Source organism: Gallus gallus, chromosome 19 (genome assembly GCF_016699485.2).
Source record: "Gallus gallus isolate bGalGal1 chromosome 19, bGalGal1.mat.broiler.GRCg7b, whole genome shotgun sequence".
Taxonomy (NCBI): domain Eukaryota; kingdom Metazoa; phylum Chordata; class Aves; order Galliformes; family Phasianidae; genus Gallus; species Gallus gallus.
In genome coordinates this window covers 7,137,459-7,150,872 of record NC_052550.1, presented here as the reverse complement: position 1 = coordinate 7,150,872, position 13,414 = coordinate 7,137,459, and the positions used below count along the sequence as shown (strand labels likewise).

Below are 13,414 nucleotides of genomic sequence, written 5' to 3'. Positions count from 1 at the left end.
TTCCACAGAAAACTTCAACTTTTCTGCATTCTCTTGTGCCTTTCAATCAATGGACTGCCTAAACAGTAGGAACTACAGAGGACCCTCTACAGCTAGCTTACATTTAACAGTGCTATTTTGTGCAGGAAATTTTTATTCCCCCCCATCCCGCTACCCATCTCAAGGGCAACTTAAGGTATATGACATTATGTGGTACCTTTGAATTCATCATCTGTGAGATGCTTCAAGGTCCTATTTAGATAGAGCAGCAGATCATCCAGGTCCTTTGTGCTGCCTCGGGCTACAGCATCAAAGATCCTTCTGCGGTCATAAAATTTGAAAGCTTTTTCAGAGCAGCCTGTGATGGAGTCTGTTGACAGGAGCCTAACAGGGTAAACTTTAGTTACTGAAACCAGGCATTTAGCAGGCTTTTTATAAACTACCATGATACTATTTTTCATTTGCTTGTGTGAAATAGCAAGTACTACTGATTAGTACAGATTGATCTGCAAAATCTACAAGATCAATAATGTCTGATAGCAACTGTCCTGATAAAATTATGAGTTTGCTGCTGAAATGTTGAAAGCAAGACTTCAAGTTGCATTGAAGTACAACAGTCTAACTGCAGGAGTGAGATCCAGGCAGTTCCAGGTTCTTATTCTGAGCAATGTCCATTTAGTGAGCAGTTTCAAGTATGTGAACTACATTCATTAAGATTCATGGGCTGGAATTTTATAGATTCCAAGAGATGAGAACTACTATCAGGAAAAATACTCCTTACTTTAGGCACCAAAAATAGCAAATCTGAGAAGACAGGCAAGAAAATATGCAGACAATAAATACTGCTCTAAGTAGCACAGCCTACAACTGCCAAAATGTATTCATTTCAACCACATTTTAAAAGGCAAACTTACTTGTGAAGTTTCCCCCTCTCCATATTGGCATGAAATTTGATGACAGAAGGTGCCATCAGGTGATCCATCTGGTAAAAGGAGTCCATTGGAGCCATGTCCTTGTCACAATCCCCCATCACAAACCGTCCACGTCTTGCAAAGATGTTGCTTTTGGATGGCTGCACCTTGTTGCTGAATGTACCCTGGAGGTTGTCAGCTGTTTCCAGTGCTGAGTCTTCCCCATCCGTGTGTTCATCTGTCACTTCAGATTCTTCTATGTCAGAACTGCCAAATTTCTTCATCTTCTCAAGAATGGAAGACATGATGAACAGGCAGCCTGCAACAAACCACACAAACACCTCAAGTCAGCACTTCAGAGTGCCACAAAGTCCCTTTTTGCCTAGGACTATGCTCCAGAAACAGCCAGGAATTAATTGGTTGGTCTCATCTCAGAAATGAAACAGGACACATATTCACTATGCTTAGAGTTCAAGCAGTTTGGTAGGTTGTTACCCCATGCTGTTTTTTTCTTTTTTTTCTTTTTTTTTTTTTTACTCTCTCCACTGCCCCATTCATTTCAGAATACAGAAAGCAAGCCAGAGTGTACCAGAGCTTGCCAGCCACCTCACTGCAAAGTCGGTCACTTCTGCTTAAAATCAACCTCATCCTCCTCTAACTTCTGTCAAGGTCAAGACCTGAACAACTTCAGACCACAAATAATCTCTGCATTTATGTGCTCTTTTCTAACTGATTTGTGCCACAGTATATTTTCAGGAGTACATCAAGTCTGTGATAAAAGCCTGATTTCTTGTGCCGTAATCATATCTTAATGATCATGAGCAGAGAGGGCTTCCTGTTTATAGGAAGAATATCACTTAGTGGCTTTACAGGGCTTGCAGCAGTGCTAGATGAAAACTGGGGCTTGTAACTCTTGTGAGATTGGTGTCGCCTCAAACACAAGACTAGGAAATAGAAAAGTTTACCGCAGATAAAAGATGACTGTAAGACCACAGGTTTGGTTTTGTCTGATTAACAACCACAAAGAGCTTGACACAAGTTAACAAATATGCCATGCTAAAGGAAGAACAGGGATTTTTTTTTTTTGTCTTTCTTATCAAACCGTCCCAATCAGTGAAATGTCAGTATTCATGTCACTGAATGTGAAATATTCTGGAACTCCAGTGATGGAGGCAGGAATACATCATAGAGCTGGTACATAGCTGGCTTTAAGAGGGAGCTGGATAGCTTTATAGAATGAAATTCTAAAATTCTAGACTACTACAAAATCTTACAGCTCTGAACACTCTGATCGTCAGTGCTACAAAATCTTCAAAAGGCTTTCAATCATAAACCTATTCCAGTCATCAATAATTATCTCTGTATATCCAGTTTGAAATCAACAATGTCATAAATAAGCTTCAAGGCTGTTTCTCTTCATAAAAATCTTCTGGGGGATCATCTGCAAACCTACAATGTACACGAAAGCTCCAGTTTAACTCATGCATGTCATGAGTTAATATTTACACTAAGAATCACTTACTTTTTCCTTTCCAAGCAAGATGGGAAAGAGACTTTTGTCAGGCATTTGCATTTCCTACCATTTTCTATAACATACATGAAAATAAAACATCAATTTGCACATTTAGGGTAACTGGAAGCAAAACAGCAAAGTACACAAGAAACACTAATGACTGCAATTTAAATTGCTGAGTCTTCTGGGCTCACCTTTCAAATTTTCTGTGTCCCTCCGTCCGATCACCCTGAAAGAATAACAATATTTTATTAACTGTTCTGTAAGAAGTTATCTATAGAAAAATATTCTCCTTTGGAATGTGATAGCAGAAGTACAGAAGAACAAGCACAGTAGGTAAAAAGTTACAAACATACTTTTATAAAAAAATGGAAAAAATAGAGAAGGAATACAGACATGTATGATTTTTGAATTTTAGTCTCACTTAAGTCAATGTGGATCAAGACAAAAACATCAGGGAGATGGCTATGCAAAATGGAATCATGTATTTTTCACAGAACATATATAATATTAGAATAAGAAGAACAGCCTTAATCTTGTCTTCCTGGAAATTTACTCAAACCAGTCTCAGTTACTGTATGTGCTCCTATTTCTAATGCCCATTGTCAGTATCTTTGATAATGAAGACAAAGCTACATCTCCTTTTAAGTTTGAATTTGCACAAAAAAATAACATTCAAATTCTACAGAAATATTCTTGAAAGTAATATACATCTCCTGGAAAAGCATGTAATCCATCTAACTCTTCAAAGCCTACGTACATCAAAGCTTGATCCAATAAATAAGGAAACACTTGTAGAATGTCCAACTGAATCACGACTTAAGATAAATAACAAAGAGAGTTTACAAATAACTAACAAGGATACTACTCAAATACATGTACAGAACTTACAAATATTGCAAAAAAATCCTGTCTTCTGCAGAATAGTCCAGTCTCAGCAAACTCCCTCTGTTCTATAGGAATTTAGTGCCAGAGATTCCTCCTCCTAGGTGCCTGGGCTGCAAAGACTTCAGAGTTTGCTTCTCCACTTCATTTGTCTGCAAAATTGTTTTATGTGCAGATGATTTTTTTTTAGAATCAAAGAAAGTTCAATAGAAGAGGGAATAGAGTAATAAAACCATTAAGAACAGTTCTGGAACCAGAAGCATCAGTAGCTTCTATTCCCAGGAGTTTAGCAAAGCTCTTTACAAGAATCACAGCAAGTTGCTGTTGTTTTTCCCCCACTAATTGCATTTAGTAATGGATACTCTTCTACAGATTTCCTCTTTGTAGATACACTCAAGCTTGCAAAAAGCCCCAACCATCAAACAGCAATAGTTCCTGTGGGTCACAGCTTCATTTCACTTTATAAAACTTTGTAAAATATGCCACAGCTCTTCTCTGAGATTATTCATCTTTCTGGGTCCTCTTCAGTGGCTGCAGCAAAGCCCTACAAAGTATTTTACAGACAAGCTGATTCTGAAGAGAGTTGAGGGAGAACACAACTGAAAGTCCTAAGGACATTCTATCATTCCACATTCCTACTATGCTTTATTTTATGGGTACATATGGAACAGTAAACTTTCAAATAGCATTGTCATCAGGAAAACAGCAGCAGTAACAACACAAAAAACCCCCCCCCAAAAAAAAGAATACAAAATGGATCTAATATCCTTACAAATGAAGAACTGAGTCAAATATTGTTAAATGCATCATTCATAAGGGATCTTTCTGTCAGACTAGCCTAGAGAGTTTTTCGAGAAGGTTAAGTCAATAGGCTAGCTAGGAAAAAACCTCCAAAGTTCCAGCTCTAGAGCTACGGAGTTAGATAACTAAATTATTCAATGAAATCATAGAGCGTAAGAGATCTTTCTAGTCCTACCATCTATTCGTATATAAAAGAATAACATATTTGTCTATTCAATAGCAAAGTAATTATACTACTTAAAATACCCTGTGGAATCGCACGCAAACAAAATATAATGCCTGTATATTACTGCATAAATACAGATTACCAATAAGCCAGGTCCTTGGCTGGTCCTCCTGGAACTTTGCTGAGCATCTGCTTCAGCATTATGATTCCTTCAATATTTTCAATGCAGGGCTTAGTAAGAAAACTACATGGCCCAGTGGAAGGTCTCCCTTACTCAGTCTCTAGCTTCTTGCTTTTGCTAAGTGTTCATTCTCTCCTGCCATTTCCAACATCAGCTCCAATCAGTCTTGTCATGTTCTGATGCATGCACTCTGGGAGCTTTCTGGCATTTTCTGAGCTTTGATGTCTCCCTCATCAGCCTACCTGATTTCTGTTTCCTGTGAAGATGTTACTTCTTTCTTACCAGCAGCCACTTCATTACTTTCTGCAATAGCTGTCAGAGTTGACATATTCTACCTCCACAGAGACCTTCTTAAAAGGTGTAAGCTCATCAGAATGGAGGAGTAACATAGAAGAAGGAATTTATTCCCTTTTCCTGAGCCTGCATCCCATAGCCTTATATGGTGCCACCAAGCTCCTTAAATAAGATTGAGATCCTGCTCCGGTGCCATGCTGTATGTATATTATGAGAGACCTTGAGAATAAAAAGTCTCTAATGAAAGTGTCATATTAAGTCGCTGCTTGTTTCTCCTAGTCCTTCCAAACATACTTCATGCAAGGCTTCTTTTCCTGCTAGGAAGTATCATTTTATGCAGAAAGTGAATGGCTCTTTCCTAGTCACTCAGTCAAATTTAGTGTGATAATTACTTCTCATTTCACAAGTGGGAATTACAGAACAAGGAAATGGAGTACCCTGTGCACACGCAGAAAAAGACATTAAATGCAAGCTGTTTTTTTCCAACGTGATGAGTGAGATGGCAGGTTGAATACAACTCCAGAAAAAGCAAGGAAGTGAAAGGAAACACTGAACAGCCAAGAACAAAAATAACAATAATTAAAAAAAAAAGATGACGCATCTCAGGCCGTTCCAAACAGTAATTTATTTTCTGTGGAACATCACCATGGCAGCCCCCACAGCAGCATCAACATCTTTCCCATAAACCACAGGGAATGGAAGAATCCTTTCCACTTCCTGCCTCAGCACCTCATTCCTGGCAAGAGCACTCCCGCTCCCCAGAATCCTCCGCACTCCTGTCTCCATCAGGCGCTGCACTGGCAACATGGAACAGAGGTTTTCAATGACGCCACGGCACACAGCTCTGGTTACGTGGCCCAGGGAGAGCTCAGAGGCAGCAATACTGGTGACTGAAGCCAACTGGTCAGGAATGTGTCTCTCTCCAAATAAGGTTGGGCGGACTGAGAGATGGCTGTCATTTTGGTCCAAGGCTGCTTTGATTATCTTTGCATAGATGGCAGACTCTTGAATCTGAAACCCTGCAGATCAGAAATACCGTGTTATTACTCTGAAGAGATCTGGCATATGTTACACGTGGAGACTTAAAATAAACATTGAGCTATTTGTTCAGAAAATTGCTGTATACCTTCTTCCTTTGTGTCATGGGTAATTTTTTTTTCCAGGATTATGAACTCAGTTCTCTCATCCAAATTTATCTACTATTTATCATACCAGAAAACCTTTTCTGATTGAAGAAATGGCTGTTTCCAGTAATACACTATCTCTGACTACACTGTGCAAAGTCACAGAAAACAGCACCCCTAAAGCCACTAATGGCAGACTTCACACACAGTCCAGTCACTGAAGCTGAATGCTGAGTTCACTTCAAGAACTCATTGAAAGAATGATTTCAGAGCTCATTTCTGTACTGTGGAACCCAAGAGACTATAAAAAATAAACAACACCACCACCACCAGAACACCACAACCATAAACGCCACATTTAAAGCACTTAGATGATAATATATGGGTTTAAATCTCAAAATCCAGACTGCTCTAAGATATGCACTAAAAGCAACAGACAAAAATCAAGTGACTCTTTTGGACTGCAGCCACACAAAATCAGTGGCTGCTCTAGAATTTACTGACCTTTCCTTTTAAAAAACAACTTGCAATAAACATTCTCTTCTGTTATTAAAACAACAGAAACCCCTAAATCTAGAGGCAATGTGTACACTGAGCCCAAAGATGACTGTCCAAACACATTCACTAGCCTCCAAAAGAAATTCCAAACATCTGGGAAGCATGACCCAGGCACTACATCCTTGTTTCTTATATGGCATGACAGAACAGCCCTAAGCTTGTTCCTTTACCATAGCTTCCCTTTACCTTGCTGATCAACCACAATTATAAGCCTTAGTTACCCTTAAATTAACTTACCCAGCTCTTCTGTCCACCGTGCCACCATGTCCACAAACGTTGCTAGCACGTTGCCCCCGTTAAGTGATGCTGCCACTGCCAAGTAGTCACCATCAAAGTAAGGAAAGTAAGTGACAGCTGAGGAAGGATCTGGCGTCTCCGGCGGCTGGAAACCCGAGGGCATCGAGATAGTCAGCTGAGCAGAGGTGCTGATATTGAGAACTAGAGGAAAAAAAGAGAAAATTCAATGTTTCCAGTTCTACTCTGAGGGAGGACAATGAGAAAACTAAGTAAGATACCAAAATGATCGTACCTGCATCAGTTCTTTCAGTCAGACAGGAATAAACAGAGCACTGGAAGTCTCCCAGAGCAATTCCTACTTTTGTTCCCTTGGGTATTCCATGCCATGCACAGATTGTCCTGCCTGCAATACTGCCAGGGTCTCCCACCTCTGGAAGCAAGTGAACAGGAAAGCCAGACTTTTTCAATCTGCAATCAGAACAATATAATTGCAGGAAACAATATCATTGCTGGATTTATGGATGCTTTCATCTGTTCAGAAAGCTCAGTCCTGTGCAGTGTTCCAGTTGAAGAGGTTGAGGAAGTAGAATAGTCTGGAAGATCAAATAGCTTGTCTTTATAAACAATCTGATTACACGAGATGATATAGTAATACCCATGTAAACAGACAGACAGACAAGCAGTTCCACAGTCAAGGGACAATCATAAAAATTCAGCTTTAAATTCTTTAACAGAATTTTGAACTGTCACACAGTTAGTAGTTCAAAACCAAATCACAAAGTCCAACAAACTCCTTACGTAAATAAACTGCAAGGCACACTATTTTGCTACAGCAAAAACAGGAGGTTAGTGGAAGTTCAGCATGCCAAATGCAAGTTTCTAACACTCTTTCAAGGTATTAAACACTAATTTACCTTCATGAGATGATCTTGGAATCCTGGCCTAACCTAAGCCCTGAGATACATACAGCCTTATGACTCTGCCCTGAAAGAGCAAATAATTAAAAATAAATAAATAAATAAAGCCAGTTTCCTGCGAGACTTCCCATAGCCTAGAAAATTGTAAGTATTATCACTAATAAATCTCAACAGTTACAAGGGAGCACAGTTGAAAGAAGTAGACAGTATTAACAGTCTTTTATCATCACAGCCTTAGATGTAGCATTCACTTCTTCATCCCATCCCACCCCACCATCACACAACAGAAAGAGAGAACAACTCTGATAAGTCTCTCAGCTATGCTGTCTTAGGTATTTCTAAAAATAAACTGCCAGATTGTATATAACTCAGACATATACACCTTACAGAACACCAGAAAACCCAACAGTCCTTCAGTACAAGCCACACCACAACTAAAAACAACTTTAAAAATCACTCTACTTGTAACACATTCATACCTAGGGCCCAAAGTGGTGTTCACTTTGCCTGACACAAAGCACAAAACCCACTGAACAGCCATAGCACTTACATGTCAGTATTCCAGCTTTTGTTTCTGGAATTAAAATATCCCCAGCTGGCGGCATTCTGGACAGACATAAGTGGCTTCTTCAAGTCACACAACATGGCAACCACATAGTCATGGATAGTACCAGCTGCATCATAAGACTTCAGAAAGTCTGGACTTTTAAACAAAACATTTTAAAAAGAAAATCAGCAAAGGGAGCTTTTAGACACTGGAAGCAAGGTTATGTCCAGTACTACAGGGAACTTCAGATGTATGCAGCCCTATCTCCTAAAAACAAAATAGTAATCTCAGTATCTCAGTGATCAAATTGGATTTTGTGGGCTCTTATTGTTTTCTGTTAGTTCATTTTTGCTTGTTTGCTGTTGCGCATGTTTTTAATTGAATTTGTTTTCCAAGCTCTTACCAAAGCAGCAATACTGCTCACATTTCCTCACAGAAGAGGCAGTGGCTCTATGGAACAAGCTGTCTAGGTTTGAAAGAACAATACAGCAAAACGTACAAGGAAGGTAATAATTATTTGTACAAAAATGTCACGTTCCAGAGCATTTGAGAAAAAAGTGAATTCCTGCAGTTGCTATAGGATTCACAAACTACACAAATGAATATGTACGAAGTAGTGAAACAGAACGGGAACAAATCACAGACTCTGGGCTCGTGAGTTGCACTGCTCTAAAGTAAAATCATGTCTCATTCCAGGTATCTACTGAACATATGTTGACTGAAAACAACATCTAATAGGTTTGCCTCTATTTAGCCTCAACTTATGGATGAAGAAGACATCATCTCTGAGAAACGTAGCATCCTGCAGATGAAACTGAAGACCAAATACTTCTGGTGCAATGTCGTAGTGAAAAACTGCATCCTCTGTAAAAATGCCACAACAAAGCAGAGCATCAGTAACACCTCGTAAGAATCTTGGTGTCTAAAGAAGGAAGGAACTGAAATTAATTTAGGGACTGTTTCTTTAACATCTGGCAGCAAACAGCCAAAGCAACTCTGTTACTGTTTTAGGCAAGACTGTACTTTCCACAATCTGTACAAGCCCAAGTTATAGTGTTCAGCTATTTTAGTAGACCTTCTTTGAGCACTAGGTTAGACTATAATTGTTCTATGTAGTCAAAAGATTTTCCTTTTATTAAAAAGATCTGCAGTATTTTTAATGAGGTCAGAGAGACCTACGTGCTCAGTTGCACAGTTTATATTAAAAACTGTCATTATAAATACTCTTTGACTACTTAATATTATGATTACAAGCCCCTGAGCTCATAATTGTATTAACATGCTACAGGAATACTAATTGCCACATAAAATCAAGATTAGAAACCGTAAGTGAAACAGCCTGACACAGATGCCCTTTTGAGAAACAATATACCTTTGCTTTAAATACCAGTAGATGGTGGCACACCCAAATCCTGTAGCCAAGCTGATATGTGACTGTGGCAGAGGAAGAGAAGAGAGGAAGGCAGGACTGCAGCGGCCATCTTGCCAAGTAACCAGATGACTGACTTCCTCTGGCTCAAAGATAGGGCCAGTACCACCCTCTGCCCACTTGCAACCTGAAACAACAGAAACAACAGTCTCAGACACAACAGTGTCTGAGAAGTCCAGTAACCAGCAGTGCACTCCCTGCCTGGCATTCTTTACTTTTGGATGCTCTGAGTTTGTCAAATATAATGGAAAAAGGAGCAGAAACAGAGCCAATAGCAATTATAATCAAATTAGCTAGTCATAGTTTCAGTCCTAGATAACATCATAATTCCAGGCATCCTCAAAAAATGGTAAGAATCAGATATGACAGCTCTCATACACAAGAGTTTCACTACACCTTTCATTAAGCTGTCAGATGTTTCTGTTAAAGACATCAGTTAAATTATGGCAACTTCTTGTTGCTGCACAGAGCCTTCTCAACAATGCCTGCACTGGTCCAGTGCAGTGGGGAGCAGGAAGCAGCACACAAGTACTCCGAAGGCAGATTACAAACATCTCACAGCAGCAAACCAAGCAGAGGCTGAGCTCCAGCACTGGCCTATAATGTTTGCTAGTAGCATGCTCCACAGCACAGCTTCAGCCTCTGCCATCTACTGCTCTCTCAGATAATGCTGGGCCATAACGCAGGGACAGGACAGGCTACATGCTGTCTTCAGTTGGCCCTGTAACCAAGGCAGCCTTTTTGGTTTTGTTGTTAGAGGTGTGGCGAGAGGCTTTCAAATTGTGCTGTGCTACTTCTACAGGTCACAGAAGAGACCTGGCTGCTTAACTGACTAGCAAAACATGATTTAAAAATTTTCATGGGCTGGATATAGGGCAGTGAAGTACACACGCACAGTAAAAAGCAGCCATGAAAGCTGGGAAGTACTACAAGAAACATGACAAGCAAATGGATACCTTTTCTTGCTGCCTTAATTCCCTGTTCTATCAAATCTGTTTGAAACAATTTTCAAAATGCCTAGTTCTAAATGGATTCAAAGAAATATTATTAACCATAAATCTAACCCTAAAGGATGCTATTAAAAATCTAATTTGTATCCCAAAGTGCATGAATTCACTTAGTCTACTCAAACAAATGAGAACAAACATCCTCTTTCACAAGATATAAATGAAATAAAAGTAGCATGCGGCTTTAGGAAATAAAATATTAACCAATATCACATAAAAATTGTGTCTATCACAAACTCAAGAGGTTCAGTTATACAGCCCTTGGGACAGCTGGAAAGCAAGCAACAGCTCCTTCAGTCCATCAGCCTTTGGATTTTTTTTTTCTTTGCAATCATTTTAGTATTTAAAGTAAAACTGCAACCAGTAATGAATAGCGTTGTGTCTCTCTTAGCAATTAAAACTGACAACTTTTGATAGACAGTGACCAGCACTTTTGGAAAATTTCTTCTGTAATTTACAATAAAACCTTATTTATCTCCTCATAACTGATTTTCAGTTATTCTTTTACTGTGCTTTCAAGCAGCATTTCAGATTAGCATAGCAACGTTCCCTGTTGGATAGCTACTACTGTGCATACTCTAACATAAACACCAAGTATAGCTTGTTTTCCAAGGCATACACAGAACTGTTAATGCTGCTTCTGCAGAATCGCTGAGAAGTATTGAGGTACTGAACAAGTAGGTAAGTGCTGTTCTTCTTAATGTCATTCACCTCATAAAAAAGTAATTCACGTGGTCCAGAAACAGCAGCAGATAATACAGGTAGCATATGATGGACAAGCAATTAGCAATTCACATATAGGTAATTCCTCCTTCACATTTATAACTGCATTCACCCTGCAGTGATCTCACAAGACTAAACCCTCCAAACAATCTGTGTAAACAACGTGGTTATTTATAGTCAGTATCTGAAATGACAGTAATTAAAGCAAAATCCCCATAGAAGAAGATGAAGGTGAACATGCAGTAGTTTCCTACAGATCACTTCAGTGCTCAAAGTTTGTTTTCTGCATCATAATACTCTACACAGGAATGCCAAAAAATTAATGTTACCTTGATCTCTTTTCCAAAATACAATCCCGTGCATTTGCCCTGAAATGCCAATGTGACTGACTCTTTGAAGCTGCTGCTGAGGGAGAGCAGCGAGGCATTCATTCAGGGCTCTTATTATCCTCCGGCTGTCCTGCTCCATTCCCTGTAATCATGAAACATTATACTGAGCATGAAGCCATTAGGACTCACTCACTGTATTTATTAAACAAGGCTACTCTAGTCAGAAGCAAAGAGCAGAATTCATTTAGCTTAATAGCATGCATTAGAATAATATTCACTATTAAATTGAAAGAAAGGACACAAAATAAACCACAAAACCCCAAAACCAATACTAGCAAGTTGAGAATGAGATAACAGCATCTGACAATGAAGGCCAAATATTTCTTAATTTCTTAAGATACAATACTCAAACATACCTTTTTATTTAAAACAAACAAATAAACAAAAAAAAAATCATGCTTTTGAAGGCTCAGATTGACAGACCAGAATGAAGACTGTAAGCCAAAGTATTTAAATATAGCCTACATACAGATATACAGATGTGCATTCCTGTACGTGTATAGACTTTTAGCTGTGTAAACATGGGTGTAGGGAGAAGGGTTGGCCTGTTCGGTACCTCTGCTTAAAAAGGAGTCCTTGGAATCACAGCACTGGCCCAGAGAATGCTGATACTTCATGCTTATGATCTTGATTCATGCTTTATTTGGTTGACCAACACAATGGAACTAAAGCCCTTTAACAGGTGTACACGCTTCTGGTAATTTCCACAGGGAATTTCCAGTTAGGATTCCATCTCACATTGAAGTGCAAAATACCCTCCCACTTGGCAAGTGCTTGTTGTTTGCTGACTGGCAGCATCAAAGACAAGGTGATGGTTCACAGAACAGGTTTAGATTGTCTTGTGACACCTGAGACTATAGCAAAAGCAAAAGCAGACTTTCTGCAGGCCTGCAGAGTCTCCAAAGTGAAAACTGAGCTTGGGGTACTATCTCAGACGTGTGGGAGGCTCAAGCAGAGGCAATTCATTTGCCTCTGTGGTGCCACTTAAGGAATGTTCCCAGGAGCTGCCTCAATTTTGAACAAAAAGGGGGAGTAAGTTCTTGAAGAATTACTATTCTCACTGACTCTACTCTTCTCATTGTAACCTGACCATTTCAGTACTTAACTAGCAGTCTGTGTCTTTCTTAAAACAGCTTTACTTGGCTTTCTTGAAGAGCAAGCAAATAGCATTTTAATTCTAATTTAAGATACCCAGAAACACATAGCAACCATCTCTGTCACTGCAGGCACAAAAATAATAATAAAAAAAAATCCAGGAAAGCCACCAGAGTCCCTGTAAGCCAGCAACACAACCCAGCCACCACAAGGCAGCCATCCTGGAACCACCAGCAGCGCTTCCAGCCCTTACCTGCAGTCCAGCTTCCACACTGCTGGTGTAGGCCTGTGTCTCTCTGGAGCAGCTCTCTGCCACCACCTGCCCTCGCTCTGTCCCTACCACCAGGGCAGCCTTCACAGAGGTTGTACCCAGATCTATGCCCAGCATGCAGACAGAATCAGGCCCATCCTCCATGGCTCCTGGTAGACGGGACTGCCTTCACCTCGTCCACCACACACCAGCCTACACAGTGCCTGGGCACCACACAGCGTGCTGAGCCCTCACACCGCTGCTTCTCGCCTCTGAGAGAGCACCCGCACCAAGCAGAGCAAATCAACGAGATCTAGCGGCCCAGCAGCACGCAGTGAGCGGGCGCCCAGCGCTGAGGGAGCGGTCTAGACTCTGCCCTCAGGACTCCGGCCAAACATGTCTCACCCC

At 40.1% G+C, this 13,414-nt stretch overlaps 2 protein-coding genes across 6 annotated transcripts in view; both read right to left on the bottom strand.

The window, feature by feature from the left end:
• TRPV1 (transient receptor potential cation channel subfamily V member 1) overlaps nucleotides 1-8,232 on the bottom strand; it is a 16,825-nt gene extending 8,593 nt beyond the window's left edge. For 2 of the 3 annotated variants that reach the window (XM_046902287.1, XM_040650011.2), the window contains exons 1-6: nucleotides 8,117-8,232; nucleotides 7,564-7,633; nucleotides 3,295-3,440; nucleotides 2,598-2,632; nucleotides 894-1,209; nucleotides 197-363 (exon numbers count right to left, since the gene is read on the bottom strand). In XM_046902287.1, the coding sequence (XP_046758243.1) occupies nucleotides 197-363; nucleotides 894-1,195 (469 nt within the window). In that variant the 5' untranslated portion in view covers nucleotides 1,196-1,209; nucleotides 2,598-2,632; nucleotides 3,295-3,440; nucleotides 7,564-7,633; nucleotides 8,117-8,232. 3 annotated transcript variants of the gene reach the window in all.
• SHPK (sedoheptulokinase) lies at nucleotides 5,336-13,414 on the bottom strand. 3 transcript variants are annotated; one of them, XM_015295841.4, is made up of 8 exons: nucleotides 13,010-13,105; nucleotides 12,218-12,355; nucleotides 11,602-11,743; nucleotides 9,486-9,669; nucleotides 8,117-8,269; nucleotides 6,942-7,117; nucleotides 6,650-6,850; nucleotides 5,336-5,749 (listed from the first exon to the last, which is right to left on the bottom strand). In XM_015295841.4, exons 3-8 carry the CDS (start codon nucleotides 11,738-11,740, stop codon nucleotides 5,355-5,357), a joined length of 1,248 nt encoding a protein of 415 aa, XP_015151327.2. In that variant the 5' UTR covers nucleotides 11,741-11,743; nucleotides 12,218-12,355; nucleotides 13,010-13,105; the 3' UTR covers nucleotides 5,336-5,354. The 3 variants fall into 3 exon arrangements, with proteins under 3 accessions (XP_015151327.2, XP_415852.5, XP_046758625.1); XM_415852.8 differs by lacking the exon at nucleotides 12,218-12,355 and having other exon boundaries at nucleotides 13,010-13,414; XM_046902669.1 differs by lacking the exons at nucleotides 8,117-8,269; nucleotides 12,218-12,355 and having other exon boundaries at nucleotides 13,010-13,414.